The sequence below is a fragment of the Ovis canadensis genome, chromosome 4 (genome assembly GCF_042477335.2).
Source record: "Ovis canadensis isolate MfBH-ARS-UI-01 breed Bighorn chromosome 4, ARS-UI_OviCan_v2, whole genome shotgun sequence".
Lineage (NCBI taxonomy): Eukaryota > Metazoa > Chordata > Mammalia > Artiodactyla > Bovidae > Ovis > Ovis canadensis.
In genome coordinates, this window is record NC_091248.1 from 117,069,195 (window position 1) to 117,090,219 (window position 21,025).

Consider the following 21,025-nt stretch of genomic DNA (forward strand, 5'->3'; position numbering starts at 1 on the left):
CTCTGGCCATAAATATTGTATTGGCCAAGGTAGTGCCCAGAGAATATTAAAGGAAAAGAACCCCACTTACTTCCCTCCTCGCCCAACTGAAAGAGGACCCACAGAAAGTAAAATTTCCTCTACAGCCCTCAAATACAGATGACCCTTTGTGTACCAGCCTTTCTCAGCTGAGATTCCTCATCTGAACCACAAAAGAAAGAAACTGCTTTGAGTGACTGTTTCCTCAGTCCTTCCAAGGTTTGTTCATAATTAGTACCATTCTAGATGCAGAGGCAAGAAAGTAAATTCATTATATACAGTCTATGCCCTTGGAATGAAGGACTTAATTTTCCTGAAGAATCTTGATTGAGAAAGGCTGGAACTATTATTAAGCTGGATTTTAATCACAAAGACATTCTTAGGAAACAAATGGTATATTTAAGCATTAAAAATATTTGCATCCAAAGAGAGGTAGGAGAGGGTTGGATTGGGAGTTTGGGATTAGCTCATGCAAACTGGTGTATATAGAATACACAAGCAACAAGGATTAGCAACAAAGAACTGTAGCACAGGGAACTATATTCAGTATCCTGTGATAAACCATAAAGGAAAAGAATATGAATAATAATGTATAGATGTATAACTAAATCACTTTTTTTGTACAGCAGAAATTAGCAAAATATTGTAATTCAATTATACTTCAATAAAAATAAAATTTAAAAACTTTGAATCTAAAGTATTAAAGTCTTAGTAGAAGTTTATCAGTAGTTTGGCTTAGCAGTCAATTACTTATAAACATGTTAAAGCAAGAATCTACAGGGGATCAGATTTTTCCTACCAAACATTAATAATGTATTTAAATGAAGTTAATGTTCTCGAAATATGTGATGTGTGGACTTGTTTCATCTATCTAGTGCATACCAGAGCATGAGTTCTCAAAGTGTGGGCCAGGAACATGAGGGTCTGTACAACCTTTTCAGAGGCTCTACAAGGTCCTCCCTGTGTAAGACCAGATTTTCTTCATATTCTTTAGCCACAGTCACACATCTGAGCAGATTGAGAAAATATATCAGATTCCATTTGGCTGTTATTAAGCCAGACACTAAAGTAATTTTTAAAATGTGAAATTGTGCTATTCATCTCACCAAGGTTTTTTTTAATTGGTACTTCTATTATGTTTAAATAAAATTTTAAATATAATTTTGTTTTCACTTTTAAGGACGTAGCACACAGTATTCCTTTCTCCTGGCTCATGAGTTGTGAAATAGTGTGACCTTGGTATATTTACTATGATGAAATATTAAGTATGAGAGCTTTTTTCTAAGATTGTTTATGGGGAAAATACACATCAGAACTTCTCAAAAGGATATTTGCATCTACTAAAGTTTTCTTATAAATTTAAAGTAGCTTTTAACTTGCCAAGTCAGAATGCCATGAAATAATTTCTTTTCTTACCAGATTGACTGTTCAAGTACTATTATGCTGGACAACATTGTGAGGAAAGATACTAGTACCGATCATGGCCAGCCACGACCACCCTCAAACAGAACTGTCCAGTCACCGAATTCTTCAGTGCCATCTCCAGGCCTTGCAGGTAAAGTGGACTTGTAAAAATTTTACTAGTTTTTTCTCGATTTTTTACTTAATAATAATAAAATGATCACCCTCCACCTTCCCTTTTTCTCTCGGATGATTAAAATGGACCTATGTTTTAAGTAGTCTCTGAAATTAGTGTACTTTCAAAGTGGAAAGCAAAAGTTAAGCCTTTCTACATTTTCGCTTTCAACAGAACTTAGAGGCACCATAGCACACACTCGTAGGAGGAAATTGCTATTTTACTTTCTCTTTTAGACAAGTTGCCTATGGTATTACCCCTTTTTGTGTAGAATTTGCCTAGAGTTAAAATGTCTCAGTAACAATCACTCTTTTTGTTGATTGCTCCTACCCTGGTTTGGTGTTTGTATTTTAAGAATTTTGGACAGAACTACTTATTTCCTCCAAGAGAGAAGCCCTCTGACTAATGCTGCTACTCCCAGAGACCTTAGCAAATTAGATGCCTTAGACCAAATAAGGAAAGAGGAGACTCTCTTATGCCATTCACTAGTCCCACATAATAAAGCAGTTTTAGAATTTTAAGAGAGGTACTTATTTAAAACATAAACAAACTGAAAGGAAATTGTTGACAAAAGATGGCAGAAAAACTGTTTAATTATGTAGCTGCTGCTGCTAAGTCACTTCAGTCGTGTCCGACTCTGTGCGACCCCAAAGATGGCAGCCCACCAGGCTCTGCCGTCCCTGGGATTCTCCAGGCAAGAACACTGGAGTGGGTTGCCATTTCCTTCTCCAATGCAGGAAAGTGAAAAGTGAAAGTGAAGTCTCAGTCGTGCCCAACTGTTAGTGACCCCATGGACTGCAGCCTACCAGGCTCCTTCATCCACGGGATTTTCCAGGCAAGAGTACTGGAGTGGGGTGCCATTGCCTTCTCTGAATTATGTAGCAAGTTCATACAAATGAATAAGGAAAGCACACAGTGTTACCAAAGGACCCTGCAGCGTGTATGCTCAGTCCTGTCTGACTCTTTGTGACCCCAGGGACTGTAGCCCACCAGGTTCCTCTGTCCGTGGGATTTTCCCAGCAAGAATACTGAAGTGGATTGCCATTTCCTTCTCCATGAGTAGATAACTCCCTAAAGTGAAGGGGCGGGAGGAAGAAAGATGCATGGTTCCATCTCACTAGTAGTCAATATGAAATCAAAAGACATGATTTCTAACTATTGAATAAGCAAGATTTCAACAGTGAAAATACTCATTGATAAGGATGTAATGGGAGGAATGCTCTGATACATTGCTGGTGGGAATATAACTTAACACATTACTGGAAACCATTTTAGCACCATTACTAAAGCTAACTTTATTCAGTACTGACTCTGTGTCCAGCACAGGGCAAAGTACCTTCTACACATTGCTCCAGTGTCTTCCATTATTTAGTGTCTGTGTCGATTTCTTTCTTGGACTGCTTTTATATCAGCCTGACCAACTTTTTATTGTCTCTGCAGCTTTCGCTGACATTAGTGTCCTCACTAAGCTCCTACCCTTGTTACTCTCATATGGAACACTGAACTGTGTTTGGAGACATTTCTGATTCTTACACCCCTAGATGCTGTGTATGTAGAGATGCTACTGGCATCTAGTAACTGGTTGAGGCCAAGGGGGCTGCTTGGCATCCTTACAATGCACATACAGCCCCCACATCAAAGAATTACCTGGCCCAAAATGTCAGTAGTGCTGAGGTTGAACAGCCCTGCTACTTCATGGCACTCCAGCTCTGCTGGGAGTTCAGCAACTACGTTTTGTTTTATATAATTTCATTATGTGTTTCCAGTTTCAGTGTAGTACTAAGCGAGAACATTCAATAGGAATTAAATACAGATATTCATTTTATGAATGTGTATGATTTCTTCCTCCTCAGGACCTGTTACTATGACAAGTGTACATCCGCCAATACGTTCACCTAGTGCCTCCAGCGTTGGGAGCCGAGGAAGGTAAACTGACTCAACTTACTGTCCAGTGTATAATAATTATATATTACATGTTAATGAAATCAGTGAATGGTTAATCAATTTTGTATCTTTGAATCAAAATTTTGAATCTTTGAATCAAAGATAGAAAAAGATTTGTGCATGTGTTGAAAATTAGAAAATACATTTGAGTTTAGCATAATAGCAAGGACAAAGCAGAAATGATGTATGTATAGCACACTGCACTGTATAGGGACATGCACAAATAAAAACTTAGGGAAAACAAATAATTTTATACTACAATTGGTGTTCTGACTTTTCTAAATACCTTGCATTGAATTTGCTGTAAAACAAATTAATTTACAGTTGTTGAAGTTGTGTTTTAACTTCCGTTACACACCACTCATACTGCTTGCAAATTTCTCATCAATAGTGAGCCCAATTCTTACTTTCCTAATCTAATGGCAGAAACATACTCTGAAGGGGAGACAATCAAAAGACTGACTCAAGGTTGTAAAAGTCTTATCAGACCCACTCCCACAATTTACATTTTAAGATAATGAGATTAGAACTAACAGTAAAAAGATCTTACCAGACCCATTCCCACAACATACACTTCAAGATGACAGGATTGGTCAGAAGGTTCTTAAGAAGGAGAAACATGTAGGATACACTGTTGTTATATAATTATTGGTACAGTGAAAGTGAAGTCGCTCAGTCGTGTCTGACTCTTGGTGACCCCGTGGAATGTAGCCCACCAGGCTCCTCTGTCCATGGGATTCTCCAGGCAAGAATACTGGAGTGGGTTGCCATTTCCTTCTCCAGGGGATCTTCCCAACCCAGGGATCGAACCCAGGTCTCCCACATTGTAGGCAGATGCTTTAAACATAACCTTGAGCAAGATGAGTTGTTTTGTTGTATAATCATTAGCTCTGGGCTTAAAGGAAAAAAAATAGTTCTAGGTGAGTGATCACACCCTCTTGGTTATCTGGGTTATTAAGATCTTTTTTGTATAGTATTCTGTTAGTTCTAATCCTGTCATCTTAAAATGTAAATTGTAGTGGGTCTGGTAAGACCTTTACAACCTTGACTGTAATAACCAATTAAAAAAGTATACTACTCCCTTGCTAAGTCTAGTGAGGAGGCACTGTCCTTCACCCTTCTGATGTCTGTATCAGAAGCTTTCTCTGTCCCTTTTTATACTAAAACTCTGCCACACACACACACACACACACACACACACACACAAGTTTTCTGTGACAAAGATGCAGGAATGTAGAAAAAAAAATTTGTCTTTTTCTTTCTTTTCAGGAGCCCCAGGCCGCTTTCTCCTCCTCAGGACCCCAGACTTCTTATCAACCTACCTAAAAATTCATTTTCATTCATTTCATTTCAGTCACTCAGTCGTGTCCCACTCTTTGCAACCCCATGAATCGCAGCATGCCAGGCCTCCCTGTCCATCACCAACTCCCGGAGTTCACTCAGACTCACGTCCATCGAGTCGGTGATGCCATCCAGCCATCTCATCCTCGGTCGTCCCCTTCTCCTCCCGCCCCCAATCCTTCCCAGCATCCGAGTCTTTTCCAATGAGTCAACTCTTTGCATGAGGTGGCCAAAGTACTGGAGTTTCAGCTTTAGCATCATTCCTTCCAAAGAAATCCCAGGGCTGATCTCCTTCAGAATGGACTGGTTGGATCTCTTTGCAGTCCAAGGGACTCTCAAGAGTCTTCTCCAACACGACAGTTCAAACACATCAATTCTTCGGCGCTCAGCTTTCTTCACAGTCCAACTCTCACGTCCATACATGACTACTGGGAAAACCATAGCCTTGACTAGACAGACCTTAGTTGGCAAAGTACTGTCTCTGCTTTTGAATATGCTATCTAGGTTGGTCATAACTTTTCTTCCAAGAAGTAAGCGTCTTTTAATTTCATGGCTGCAGTCACCATCTGCAGTGATTTTGGAGCCCCAAAAAATAAAGTCTGTCACTGTTTCCACTGTTTCCCCATCTATTTCCCATGAAGTGATGGGACCAGATGCCATGATCTTTGTTTTCTGAATGTTGAGCTTTAAGCCAACTTTTTCAATCTCCTCTTTCACTTTCATCAAGAGGCTTTTTAGGTCCTCTTCACTTTCTGCCATAAGGGTGGTGTCATCTGCATATCTGAGGTGATTGATATTTCTCCCAGCAATCTTGATTCCAGCTTGTGTTTCTTCCAGTCCAGCGTTTCTCATGATGTACTCTGCATAGAAGTTAAATAAGCAGGGTGACAATATACAGCCTTGACGTACCCCTTTTCCTATTTGGAACCAGTCTGTTGTTCCATGTCCAGTTCTAACTGTTGCTTCCTGACCTGCATACAGATTTCTCAAGAGGCAGGTCGGGTGGTCTGGGATTCCCATCTCTTTCAGAATTTTCCACAGTTTATTGTGATCCACACAGTCAAAGGCTTTGGCATAGTCAATAAAGCAGAAATAGATGTGTTTCTGGAACTCTCTTGCTTTTTCCATGATCCAGCGGATGTTGGCAATTTGATCTCTGGTTCCTTTGCCTTTTCTAAAACCAGCTTGAACATCAGGAAGTTAACGGTTCACATATTGCTGAAGGCTGGCTTGGAGAATTTTGAGCAGTACTTAAGCATGTGAGATGAGTGCAATTGTGCGGTAGTTTGAGCATTCTTTGGCATTGCCTTTCTTTGGGATTGGAATGAAAACTGACCTTTTCCAGTCCTGTGGCCACTGCTGAGTTTTCCAAATTTGCTGGCATATTGAGTGCAACACTTTCACAGCATCATCTTTCAGGATTTGAAATAGCTCAACTGGAATTCCATCACCTCCACTAGCTTTGTTCTCAGTGATGCTTTCTAAGGCCCACTTGACTTCACATTCCAGGATGTCTGGCTCAACTCTCTCATACAAATGAATTATGACCCTAGTTAATTATCTTCACTCTTTGTGACAGCAAATCATTAATATGAGCCTAGAGTTCTTTGTCACTGACTAGAGAAGGAAATGGGAAAGACTAAAAAAAAAAATTGCTAATTCTAAGATCTGGCTGCCTAATTTTAGAACCTTAGAATATTGAAGTCAGTTTTATTCAGAATTCTTTCCAGGTATATAATGTAACTATTTAGGTAAATTAACACATTTAACATTTTTTATACATAAACTATTTTGCATACAAGTTGCATTTCAGTTCTGTATCATTTTTGCTGATATAACATAGTTATCACTGCCATGAAGATACAGCATTATTCCCATAAAGCTATTGTTATACCTCTTTATAAGATACTTAAGATAGCTTTCTTAGATTTTGTTTTCTTTCCTTTTTTTTTTATATTTCTAGCTCTGGCTCTTCCAGCAAACCAGCAGGAGCTGATTCTACACACAAAGTCCCAGTGGTCATGTTGGAGCCAATTCGAATAAAACAAGAAAACAGTGGACCACCTGAAAATTACGATTTTCCTGTTGTAATAGTGAAACAAGAATCAGATGAAGAATCTAGGGCTCAAAATGTAATTATGATTGCAGTACTACTCCTACTTGAGGGATAAGATGAAAGGAACTTTTAAATAGATTGTAGAAATTTATTTAAATAGTATTTAAAGGCAGGAAAATAGTCAACTTAAAGGTTGAAAACTTTGAGGAAATCTCTCAGTAGATCAAAACAAGAGGCTTATTAAATGAGGTTGGGTATTTTAAAGTGAGAATGGAGTAAACTACATGGAAGGTAACTGTCAAAGCAATACTACATGGAAACTTCCTATAACTGAAGGGCAGTACTAGTGAGTAGTGAAAGTCACTCAGTCATGTCCAACTCTTTGCGAAAGCTGCTCAGTCGTGTCCGACTCTTTGCTACCTGAGATTCTCCAGGCCAGAATACTAGAGTGGGTAGCCGTTCCCTTCTCCAGGGGATCTTCCCAACCCAGGGATTCAACCAGGGTCTCCTGCCTTGCAGGCAGATTCTTTACCAACTGAGCTATCAGGGAAGCCCAACTGAAGGGCATGAGCATCTGAGTTGTAAGGGCCTAGCAAGTACCAGAACAAGTAATTGAAAAAAAATGCAAGTCATATATACCATCATCAATTTTAGAATGCCAGTATTCTAAACAGATTCTAAAAGCCTCCAGAGGAGAAAAACACCTTACATAATGGATCAGACATTTTAATGTCACCAAGTCCTCCACACAGACTCTCAAAGCTGGAAACCAGTAGAGAAATATCAAAATTGTGAAGAAAGATATTTTGTAGGGAGAATTCTGTACCCATTCAAATGATTATGTATAAAGATGAAATAAACATTTTTAGACATGCATGCAGAGTCTCAAAAATTTAATTCCATATACTCATTCTGAGGAAGATATGCTTCATCGAAAATGAAGTAAACCCAGAAAGAGGAAGACATAGAATTCCAGAAATAGAATCTAACACAGAAAAGAGGCAAAGAAAAGGATAGTTAGTCCCCAGTTCAACAGCTCCTCTTGTATACCCTATAGGGGAACAGAAGACTCCATTAGGGATGTGTGAAGAGGGAGAAAAAAACTTTGACAATATCGAGAAGCATTTTATAACCCTGTTGGAGATTGTGAGAATAACTTAGATATCTAGAAAAAGAAGCAAATGGATTAAATTATAGAGTAAGGTAATTGACAGTGACAGATGTTATTTTCTTAGGCTCCAAAATGACTGCAGATGGTGACTGCAACCACAAAATTAAAAGACAGTTGCTCCTTGAAACTAAAGCTATAACAAACCTAGACAGTGTATTAAAAAGCAGAGACATCACTTTGCTGACAAAAGGTCTGTGTAGTCAAAGCTATGGTTTTTCTAGTAGTCATTTATGGATGTGAGAGTTGGACCACAAAGAAGGCTGAGTGCCAAAGAATAGATGCTTTTGTACTGTGGTGGTAGAGAAGATTCTTGAGAGTCCCTTGGACACAAGGAGATCAAACCAGTCAATCCTAAAGGAAATCAACCCTGAATATTCATTGGAAGGACTGATGCTAAAGCTGAAGCTCCAGTATTTTGGCCACTTGATGCAAAGAGTTGACTCATTGCAAAAGACCCTGATGCTGGGGAAGATTGAGGGCAGGAAGAGAAGTGGATGACAGGATGAGATGGTTGGATGGCATCACCAACTCAATGGAAATGAGTTTGAGTAAGCTCTGGGAGATAATGAAGGACAGGGAAGCCTGGTGTGCTGTCATTCATGGGGTCACAAAGAGTTGGACATGACTTAACTGACCAACAACAATTACTGACTCATAGTAAAAAACAAAAAGTTAGACAAAAGAGGAAGTGATCATAGTACATACTGTGGTTATGCAATGAACAGTATATAGTCATAATAATATAAATAAACACTGAAATAACAAATTTAAATAAGAACTTTATATAATCAAAATATAACCTGAACATGCATTTGACCAAAAATTGATTTTTCAGGATACTTAGTACAGCACTGATACTGACCAGTTAGAATAAATGCTGCTTATAACAGTTGTACTTGCCCCTGCCAACTAAAAAGAAATCAGTGCTTAATAAAACTATGTTAAGAAGATGGCATAAATGGTGTGTTAAGTATAAGGAGGATATGGAGAATCAGGAAGGAAAAATCTAATCTTGCATAGTATGAAAAATATATACATGTGTAATAAAATAGAAAATGTTTAAAATTTAAATCTGGAAAATTACAGTATAAGCATACTCTTTAGAAATATAGAACTAGCATAGAAAAAAAGCTAAATAATTTGAAAATAATTACCTCCAAAGAATGATATTAGAATAACCATGCCCTTAACTGAATCTGCATTTTATTACTTAAGAGTTTATTTTAACATTTAAAGGAAATAATAGATTTAGTTCTTAATTTTAAATTTTCACCATTCTAGGCTCCAACATAAAATTTAGGTTCAACTTGATGATATTAATGGCACTTGGAGAGGTGAAATTATCGATACCAAGAATTAAAGCAGTATACCTTTCTATGAATGATTTTTAAAAATCTACAGTAGGAATGTTTTGTGTTTGGGTATAATTTGAATTAACGTTTCCAGTAAAATGTATTTACAGTTCACATGGTTGACTTCTACATTAACCACCTATCCTGCCACTTCTGAAGCCGTTGAAAAGATTTTTCCTGTATTATCCACACCCCCTTACTGCTGCTGATCTTCTGTTTGGAAGATGTTTTCCAGTAGAGGCCCATGTCTTCTTTACCATTAGGGCCAGTTAGCAGTAAACACAGTCTGCTCTCCTGCAGTTTCATGTGCTCATTTGAAATAACCAGGTGCTCATGAGTAAGCAAATTGCAATCCAGAATTGTAGTAGTGCTGATAAAGAATGGCAGTTTAAGAAATCCATACACATAGTTAACTCTTTCCATTGCAGACCAACTATCCAAGAAGCATACTCACCTCCCTGCTCCTAAATAGCAGTCAGAGCTCTGCATCTGAGGAGTCTGTGTTGAGATCTGATGCCCCTGACAGCACAGGAGATCAACCTGGACTTCACCAGGAAAACTCTTCAAATGGAAAGTCTGAGTGGCTAGATGCCTCCCAGAAGTCACCCCTTCATGTTGGGGAGACGAGGAAAGAGGATGACCCCAATGAGGACTGGTGTGCAGTTTGTCAGAATGGAGGGGAACTCCTGTGCTGTGAGAAGTGTCCCAAAGTATTCCATCTGTCTTGTCACGTGCCCACTCTGGCAAATTTTCCAAGGTAAGATGGCACTTGCTTCCCTTGCTTACAGTTTTTCACTATAAATAGTAATAGCAATGACATTTGATCCTGTAACACAAAACCTTTTTTTTTTTTTTAACACAAAACCTTTGTAAAAATTTAAATAGAAATCCACTTGGCATAAATTTATACGCCAAAATGTTCAGCATAGGGTTTTCCATACTCTGTCTCCCATTTCGTTTGCTTCTCTCATCTCTCAAAAACCTAGTCTGCTATGTCAAGGAAAAAAACATCTGGCCCTTTAAATTATTACAAGGAAATTACCATGAAGAACAATGGTTCTTGTGTACAACTGTCATAATTTAGTGCATCTTATTTGCCAGGCATTTGAGTTTTATTATTTATAAATATCTTCAGTAAATTCTTAGACCTTATGAGATGATAATAATATAGAACAACCGCTGTATAATTTCAAACTTAATAGTACCAAGAGTGTTTCTTTTTCTTGAATCATTTGGGGGAAAATGCCATTCGTGCCTCACATCAGCCATAGATTAATGTATGTGTTTTGTTTGTTTTCTTTTGTGTGTATATTTCATGCCCCCTTCACTGGACTAACACACCCCTTAGGCCCATGAACTGTATTTCTGTTGATAAGCTCTCAGCACGGTGCCATGTACATAGGAGATAGGTGATAAATCCTCAGTGATTAACAGTTACACCAAATAAATAATTCTGCATTACAGATGGCACGGAGCAGGGTGGGAAAGGGAGGTGGTGAGGAGAGGAGTGATGCCGCAGGAACTCAGTCAGATACTTCCTCCCCCAACAGTGGAGAGTGGATCTGCACTTTCTGCCGAGACTTATCTAAACCCGAAGTTGAATATGATTGTGACGCTCCCATTCACAACTCAGAAAAAAGGAAAACTGAAGGCCTTGTCAAACTAACACCAATAGACAAAAGGGTAAGTTTCCAGCCTAGACTGTTAAACTTAGTTGTTTTGGTTAGACGCCTCATCGTTGTAATGCAGCTGTGCCGTCATCAAAGAAGTGAGCTTTTCTTCCACAGAATACAAGAATCTTAAATAATGGCAATTACAACTTTTTAAATGAAGTAAAATAGCAATGCTATATATACATTTCCTAGAAGCTTAAAATACAGTAATTGAACATGGTAGACTACATATCCTTTATATGGTCTGGACTTCTAAATTTAACCTACCTTTAATAAATTTCAGTTATATTTTCTACTACAAATATGTTTTCTTCCTTGGAATTTGTTCAGAATTGGCAGCAAAAAGATGGGTTTTCTATTTACTCTTCCTGGAAATAACTCATTCTTTCACCCAGTGGTACTGGATTTATACCTTAAAGCCAGCTAATGTATTTAACCTTATTTATTACTAAAGAAGCTCCTTTACTAATTTATTAAGTAGAACAATCAGTATGAAAGTTGTCGTGCAAGAGAGGGCTGAAACATGCACTACCACTGAGACACGGTGGTTACTGGGGTAGACTTGTAAGCAGAGAAATAGCAGAGTGCATGATAGAAACACCTGCAAGCAGAGAGGGACCTTAGGACCCAACACCCCATGGAGAGATCCACCTCTGGATCGCTTAACACCTGGATGGTTTTTATTGATTATGCATCATTTTATTAACTATGAGTAATTCAGTATAAAAATTGCAGAGATAAGTGGAAATAAAAACTTCAGGTAGTTTTCTAGTGATACTGTTTTTATTTCTGTAAAGACTGCTCTCATATGTTACATGGATCCCAAAATGTCAAACAGTACACTGTAGCAAATGATTGGAAAGGACATCAAAGCCCTAAGTATCACTGTTTTTTGTATTCATCTGGCTTTAATTTCCATTCTGGTACTTTTAGATCTATTAATATTGCTACTAAAAATTAGTTGTGACTTGATTATTTCTTATTTATTTATTTATGCTTAGAAGTGTGAACGCCTACTTTTGTTTCTTTACTGCCATGAAATGAGCCTGGCTTTTCAAGACCCAGTTCCTCTGACTGTAAGTATTAATTAAAGTGCATTAAAGTATTAAAATGCATTTTTGTACATTGGGATGGTTTTTCTGAAACTTGGTTTATGAGAATCTAGTTTCTGTACCATTTTTCAACAGTAAATTTCTTAACTTAATCAAAATCTTAAAACTTACTGCATTGTTGTTGTTTAGTCACTCCCCTTGCTCTTCTGCCCATGGGATTCCTCCAACAAGAATACTGGAGTGGGTTGCCATTTCCTTCTCCAGGGGATCATCCCAACCGAGGAATCAAGCACGCATCTCCTGTATTGGCAGGCAGATTCTTTACCAGTGAGCCACCTTGGAAGCCCTATTAATACATACTGAATGCTTTAATCTTGACTACATTTTAATGGTCACTAACTGCCCAAAAACTTCTGTTCTATTTTCATGTATTCTTTTTTCCTCATGTATTTTACTTACTATTTTCTGGGATGATTTAAATCAATTGTTTCTCTCAGGAGTTTAGGTATATATATCCTAAAGCTATTGAGAAAGAAACTTTCCATTTCAGGTAAAGACACCCCATGCCCACCCCCCATCTCTGTACACATTTTGATTTATAGGTGCAGACTTCAAGTAATCAGTTCAGTTCAGTTCAGTCACTCAGTCATGTCCAACTCTTTGCGGCCCCATGAACCACAGCACACCAAGCCTCCCTGTCCATCACCAACTGCCGGAGTCTACCCAAACCCATGTGCATTGAGTCAGTGATGCCATCCAGCCATCTCATGCTCTGTCGTCCCCTTCTCCTCCTGCCCTCAATCTTTCATAGCATCAGGGTCTTTTCAAATGAATCACCTCTTCGCCTCAGGTGGCCAAAGTATTGGAGTTTCAGCTTCAACATCAGTCCCTTCAATGAACAGCCAGGACTGATCTCCTTTAGAATGAACTGGTTGGATCTCCTTTCAGCGCTCAGCTTTCCTTATAGTCCAATTCTCACATCCATACATGACTACTGGAAAAACCATAGCCTTGACTAGAGAGACCATTATTGGCAAAGTAATGTCTCTGCTTTATTATGCTGTCTAGTTTGGTCATAACTTTCCTTCCAGGGAGTAAGCGTCTTTTAATTTCATGGCTGCAGTCACCATCTGCAGTGATTTTGGAGCCCCCAAAAATAAAGGCAGCCACTGTTTCCACTGTTTCTCCATCTATTTGCCATGAAGTGATGGGACCGGATACCATGATCTTAGTTTTCTGAATGTTGAGCTTTAAGCCAACTTTTTCACTCTCCTCTTTCACTTTCATCAAGAGGCCTTTTAGTTCTTCTTCACTTTCTGCCATAAGGGTGGTGTCATCTGAATATCTGAGGTGATTGATATTTCTCCCGGCAATCTTGATTCCAGCTTGTGCTTCTTCCAGCCCAGCATTTCTCATGATGTACTCTGCATAGAAGTTAAATAAGCAGAGTGACAATAGACAGCCTTGACATACTTCTTTTCCTATTTGGAACCAGTTTGTTGTTCCATGTCCAGTTCTAACTGTTGCTTCCTGACCTGCATACAGATTTCTCAAGAGGCAGGTCAGGTGGTCTGGGATTCCCATCTCTTTCAGAATTTTCCACAGTTTATTGTGATCCACACAGTCAAAGGCTTTGGCATAGTCAATAAAGCAGAAATAGATGTGTTTCTGGAACTCTCTTGCTTCTTCCATGATCCAGCGGATGTCAGCAATTTGATCTCTGGTTCCTCTGCCTTTTCTAAATCCAGCTTGAACATCTGGAAGTTCACAGTTCACGTATTGCTGGAGCCTGGCTTGGAGAATTTTGAGCATTACTTTACTAGCGTGTGAAATGAGTACAATGTGCGGTAGTTTGAGCATTCTTTGGCATTGCCTTTCTTAGGGATCGGAATGAAAACTGACCTCTTCTAGTCCTGTGGCTACTGCTGAGTTTTCCAATTTTGCTGGCATATTGAGTGCAGCACTTTCACAGCATCATCTTTCAGGATTTTAAATAGCTCAACTGGAATTCCATCACCTCCGCTAGCTTTGTTCATAGTGATGCTTCCTAAGGCCCACTTGACTTCACATTCCAGGATGTCTGGCTCTAGGTGAGTGATCACACCATTGTGATTATCTGGGTCGTGAAGATCTTTTTTGTACAGTTCTGTGTATTCTTGCCACCTTTTCTTAATATCTTCTGCTTCTGTTAGACCCATACCATTTCTGTCCTTTATTGAGCCCATCTTTGCATGAAATGTTCCCTTGGTCTCATTCTATTGTTTTCCTCTATTTCTTTGCATTGATCACTGAGGAAGGCTTTCTTCTCTCTCCTTGCTATTCTTTGGAACTCTGCATTCAAATGGGTATATCTTAAGAAGTAGACATTAACAATAGAGGAAGAGGTGTGTGTGTGCTTACCATTGACTTCAAAAGCTTCATATTTCAAGTTTATGTGACTTTAGTGTATTATGGGCTTCCCTAGTGGCTCAGCTAGTAAAGAATCCGCCTGCATTGTGAGAGATGGGGTTCGATCCCTGATTTGGGAAGATCCCCTGGAGAAGGGAAAGACTACCCACTCCAGCATTCTGGCCTGGAGAATTCCATGGACTGTATAGTCCACAGAGTTGCAAAGAGTCAAACAGGACTTTGCAACCTTCAGTTTCACTTTCACTTAGTGCATTATTGTAAGGTGCTGGAAAGAACTTGCTACTCAAAATATGTTCTATTCTCTGATGTCTGAATTTCCTTTAAAAAGCTAATAGATTTGTTAAAAAAATTTTTTTAAATGAATGCAACATTAGAAAAGAAAACTAGCCAAGTAACACTGAGCTGAGAAGCAGTGAACTTCTTTCCTTGTAAACAAGTTTTGAGAAGTTAAGATCGGAAAAAGAAATGCACTTGACTCTTAGAACAACACAGAGGTTGAGGGCACCAACTTTCTGCACAGTGGAGTCTTCATGTAACTTTACAGTCAGCCTTCTGTATCTGCAGCATCAATCAATCACAGATTTTATAGTATTGCTGTATGAATTTCATGGGAAAAAATCTGTGTATAAGTGTACCTGCACAGTTCAAGGGTCCACTATAGTCTTTGGGGTGGAAGGCCCTTTGTGCCCAAAAGAAGCAGGGCAAAAATATGCCAATAAAAAGTTAATTCACTTAAAAATGTGACCTAGAATTTGGTGCTTTTTCTAATGTTGGCCTACTGTTACATTTGGCATGAATAATGGCAACAGCAAAATAGGCCCCCTTAATATATATTATCTCATTTCATCTTTACAAAATCCTATGAGAATGGTAGAATTATTTATGTTTGAAACTTGAAGAAACAGCTTCAGTGAAATGACTGAACCCAGTAACATACCCAGGAGAGTGTTATTGAGTAGCAGAACTGCGGTTCAAACCCAGATTCAGAGCCCACTTGCTATAACACATGCAGCAAAAACATGTCAAATCTTACTAGAAGTAATACTTTTTCTAATGATTACCTTTTTTGTTTAATAATGAAAAAAAGGAGAATAGTAAGAGGGTAAATGTAGTAGGGTTTTTTCATTAAAAATAACTGATGAAAATTTTTGACAAAAGTGACACAAAACATTTCCCGATGTCTGGAAACATGTAGGTGCTTGCAGATTTTGCTGAATATATGTCCTTATCAGTGACAAAATAGAACTGAGAAAAGCAGTAAGGACGATCTGAATTATATACTACTTATAGAATTTATATGGGACCAGGTAGAATTTATTTATTATAACATCACATTTCTTTTGAAAGGTGCCTGATTATTACAAAATAATTAAAAATCCAATGGACTTGTCAACCATCAAGAAAAGACTACAAGAAGATTATTGCATGTATACAAAGCCTGAAGATTTTGTAGCTGATTTTAGATTGATCTTTCAAAACTGTGCTGAATTCAATGAGGTGAGAAGGGGGCGGGGGGGAATAGCAATGTGAAAGTAATGTTAAACCAAACACCTTACCAACAAAGGAGATGAAGATATCTATCTGTGGTAGCATAAATTTTCAAAAGTTCAAGTCTATGTCAAGGAATGAAAAGAGGTTATTAGGAAAATGTTATCCACATGTGGTGGCTCAGACGGTAAAGCATCTTGCTTACAGTGCAGGAGACCTGGGTTCGATCCCTGGGTCGGGAAGATCCTGTGGAGAAGGAAATGGCAACCCACTCCAGTACTCTTGCCTGGAAAATCCCATGGACAGAGGAGCATGGTAGGCTACAGTCCGTGGGGTCGCAAAGAGTCAGACACGACTGAGCAACTTCATTTCACTTATCCACATGTATAGTCAAAGGTTTATTATATGGTGAGTGGAAATGCAAATTACTGTTGACAAAAACAGTTTAGAAAATATTTTTATCTAACCCAGAAGCATTCTTTGTCATTCTCACCTTTATTTCTTAAAATATGGCATTTCCAGACTTTAGTCTTTGTGATATTGAAATATTAAGAATGTGGTTTAAATAATTCTTAATTAAGAGTTTTCTCAAAAACTTTATCATCTAAACATCTACCAGACTTAAAGCTTTTTGATGATAGTTTGTCCTTTATGTCGGTTACTCATTCCAGAGGTAGATATTATGTTTGTTCTAAAAAATACCTGTTACTGGATTCTGATTACAGCATCTCTTTCATATCTTTTTGGTAATCTAGATGAGTCCAGGCCTTTATTTACTTCTTATCTGCTCTGCTCTAGACTTTGTCTTGCCCCAGACTATCATTTACATCAAAGCTATAGGTAAACAGTTCTTTCTAAAAAATCCACTGATATTCATAATCTTGAGGTAAAAGGGAGCAAAATATAAGAAATCTACTAGTTTTATTGACTAAACATTTTGTTAATTCATATTTTTATTCGACAGCCTGATTCTGAAGTAGCCAACGCTGGTATAAAACTTGAAAGCTATTTTGAAGAACTTCTGAAGAATCTTTATCCAGAAAAAAGGTTTCCTAAACTAGAATTCAGGAATGACTCAGAAGATAATAAATTTAGTGATGACTCAGATGATGACTTTGTACAGCCCCGGAAGAAACGCCTCAAGAGCATAGAGGAACGCCAGTTGCTTAAATAAGCACACTGGCCTGTGCTGGTTTTTAGATTTTTGTTTGTTTTCAAAATACATTTTGCCACTAATTTAACATCATTACCAAGAAGAGTTTGTGACCATCTTAAGTTTTCAATGTTTACTAGACTCCGATTTCCTTAATAACCCATTTCTTTTAACCTTCTTATTAAGAAAGAAAGGAAACGAGGAAGGAAGGAAGGAGAAAGGAAGAAAGAAGCATCAACAACAAAATAAAAAGACACTCTTCCCGCTTCCTGGATTTCAAACTGCAGTCCCGAGTGACAGCTACTATAGAAAGGACTTTGTATGAACTCTAAGTTGAAAATTTAATGTGGTCTGGATGTGTGCATTAATCCATTTTTAGAAAATACCACTACTCAATTATGGACCAACCTGAGTTAGGTGTACTGCGTGTAAGTACAGTACTCCATGAATGTCAGTGGTAATAAGAGTTCTATCCTAGAATGCCCACTGGTGCACCAAGAAAGTAGACTAGATGCTGTTTAAGAAGGTGCCTAATAAGCATATCATGTAAGATGGCAACTGTATTAAAGAAAAAGGAAAACAAATGTTTGATTTTTTTTTTTTAATCTGTAGAGGTGTTTAATATAGCAGGTTTTCAAGGCCATGTTTCATACGTTTCTAAAATCTCTCCTTCTTCCACCAGGGAAGGAAGTAAGTGTACTTGTTTGGTTTTGCTGTGTGTCTGTGTGTGGACTGGTGTTTGCATTTTAACTGTGCAGATGACCCTTTTATAACAAGACTCATTGTCTGCAGTATGGCTTTTAGTGGAGCCATCCAGAATATGAAATACAGCAGTGTGTGCCATATTTGATGTAAAGATTCTTCAACTTATACCCTTTGGAGCATTAAATACAAATTCCCCTGAAAGGGACCAGTTTTTGTGCTTTTCATCTGTCTTTATAAATTGGAATGAAAGTCTTTTGTGGACATTAGAAGCAGGCAGTTAGAGGGAATTATAGTGAAATTTAAATTTTTTCTAAAGCATCTATTTTTCAGAATCAGAACCTCAAATTGATTCTTTCTGACTTAATCTGGGCTTCATTTTCATTCTCTTGATGGAGAGAGATAGAAAACCTACCTTCTGAAGGCAAGCATATTCTTCCTGGGTCAGCCTTGGCTAGTTTAATTGACTTTCATGTATTCCTTTTACTTGTTGTTCAGTATCAAGGAATGTAACTAGATTAAGATAGAAGAAAATTGTTGTGCCATTTCCTAATCTAACTTTTGACAGAATACATGAAATGTTTTAGTTTGCCAAAGTAAACCTTTATTTATAAAACATCAGTTGGCTGAGGATATTTTCCTCTTAGGCCAGAAGAATAAAAATATAGCTGACTTGACAGAATTTTATCCTTTGGATGGTGTCAGGTCCCATGTATTAAACCTAGAGGACTTACTTTTATCCACATGGCATTATTTCTTCAAATGGATAATTTGAAAATGCCTTGTGGCTAAGTCATTGGGTTTTCAGGTACTGCTGAAGATAAAATGAGAAAATACTGATTATTTATTGGCAAGAGCATCTCACTTTGTGTAGACTTAGTCCATATGTCAATTATGTATTAAAGGTTAAGAAACCGTAATTTGCTTTTCCAAATACGTGTTTCAGGGAAGTTGTTGTTGTATGGTTTTGAGTATGTATTTGCCATTTATTCTCCAGAAACAAACAGATTTCGGTAATAGTGCATTTACCACTTGATTGTCTTCTTTTGCTCCAGCGTCTTTAGCACAGCAGCCATGGAGCTGTTGCTAATCCGTTTATTGTTTTTATGTTAGAATAGTTCCTTAGGACATTTTCTTCTTCCACATTTGTCTTCTTAGTTAAAGGAGGGCACTGCAGATAAATTTTGAGGATGATCACAAAGGGAAGTAGCACTTAAGAGTGAAAAATTATAATTTCCTAAATGCATCTGAGCCAGAATATCTACTAATGTACCCAGAACTTTCACTGTTATATTCAGTGCCATATGAATCGTTTAAAACAATATTTTTCTTTTACCTTTATATATATACACATACACACACACACACACACACACACATATATATATATATAGCTGAATGAAAGGCACTTGACAACCACATATATTAGAAGAGTTTCTCTCTCCAAATAGCATTTTCTTAACAGTCTTTAAAGTCCTCTGACCTTATTAACAGGTGCCTATGTGTCCAGGAAGATCCCAGCAAAGTAGTCCTTAAATTATAATAGAAATAAGCTATAAGAAGAGCCTGACTATACCTCATGGCCACTTGGAGAGCATTCCTTTCAAAAGGTCAGTGCAACTCAAGCAACCTTGACCTAAACTTTGAAAACTCCAGTTTTTACCTCTGATCAAAAATTCCTGGAGATTGCCCTGTATATTTAGAACCAAGAGCCTCATGTCGTATCTGCAGGACTCCCAATGCTGAAGGGGGATCACATGATGAACAGGCCATGTGGCACCTAGAACTGACTCAGTCCAGCTCATCAAAAGTTTTCCCAGGTGCCAAGCATCTGATCTTTCCCATCAATAAGAAAACCCAATACACAGTCAGTGTACTTACAAGGATAATGTATACCATGATAGTGAAAGTGAAGTTGTATCCACCTCTTTGCAACCCCGTGGACTGTAGCCCACTAGGCCCCTCGATCCATGGGATTCTCCAGGCAAGAATACTGGAGTGGGCTGCCATTTCCTTCTCCGATATTAAATTCCAAATACTATCTGGCAATATAATTATCTTGCCCTTTGAATTAACAGGCCCTGCTTTTCTTTTCTGAATTGAAGGGTAGGAAATTGGAAGTTTCTAGAAGGGAAATGTCCTCTTTTGGTAGCTTTACTTTCTTTTCCAAGCTAAAGAATTGGCTCCACATTTTACTACTACACAATAGTGTAGACATAACACAATTTAGGACTGCTTCCAAAGAGATTCATTCCACAATCAAAGGGTGAGTATATGAATTTGCATTTCAGTTTTCTCTTGCTGTTAACACTGCTTAAACTTTTAAATTTAGGTTACATGGAGAGACTAGTTAGACAGTGAAAGGAGGAACTAACTCCTTTTGATCTACAGATGAACGTGAATCCCAGCAGTAGGTTGCTTCACGGGAGCAAAAGATTTTTAAATTTAAATAGAATATGTTCTTATTTTTTCATCTGTATCTGTTATGAATGAGAGAAACTGAGTGATCTGATTAGCCATTAAAATTATGGACATAACCATGAGTTCAACCATCTAATTGCTTGTTGAAATAGAAAGTGAAAGTCGCTCAATCACGTCCAACTCTTTGCAACCCCATGGATTATACAGTCCATGGAATTCTCCAGGCCAGAATACTGGAGTGGGCAGCCTTTCCCTTCTCCAGGGGATCTTTAGAAGCCCTCCTTTAAAATAACCATGCACATACATATTTTTAAAAAGTTTTTATAATATCATGTAAGTTAAGAATTCATGTCTTTTTATGTATATTATCTCTTCATCTTGGATGTGAATTATCTAAAATTCACATTTGATGGCTCATGTTCTTAAAAGAGAATAATGCTAGCCAATCAGATCACAGTTTCTCTCCCCATGAAGGTTTTGCTTATTGTGAAGGATATCTGAGGCAGTAGTCTTTGTTGTTGTTTTTAATTTGGGAGAGTCAACTAATGCTTTGATTTTAATAAAAATCAGCTTTGATGAATTTTTACTGTGAATATTTTACCACAACAAGGAATTTTTAATGGAAAAATTACTGTTTGTCATTCAGTAGAACATTAACTAGTGTGGGTC

At 37.9% G+C, this 21,025-nt stretch overlaps 1 protein-coding gene across 2 annotated transcripts in view; it reads left to right on the forward strand.

Moving 5' to 3' along the window:
• Window positions 1-20,936, forward strand: part of TRIM24 (tripartite motif containing 24) — a 115,357-nt gene extending 94,421 nt beyond the window's left edge. For both annotated transcript variants that reach the window (XM_069588486.1, XM_069588487.1), the window contains exons 12-19: window positions 1,438-1,573; window positions 3,448-3,520; window positions 6,843-7,011; window positions 9,887-10,215; window positions 11,009-11,141; window positions 12,133-12,207; window positions 15,940-16,089; window positions 17,045-20,936. In XM_069588486.1, the coding sequence (XP_069444587.1) occupies window positions 1,438-1,573; window positions 3,448-3,520; window positions 6,843-7,011; window positions 9,887-10,215; window positions 11,009-11,141; window positions 12,133-12,207; window positions 15,940-16,089; window positions 17,045-17,254 (1,275 nt within the window). In that variant the 3' untranslated portion in view covers window positions 17,255-20,936. The remainder of the gene's footprint in view (window positions 1-1,437; window positions 1,574-3,447; window positions 3,521-6,842; window positions 7,012-9,886; window positions 10,216-11,008; window positions 11,142-12,132; window positions 12,208-15,939; window positions 16,090-17,044) is intronic.
• The last annotated feature ends 89 nt before the right edge of the window (window positions 20,937-21,025 follow it).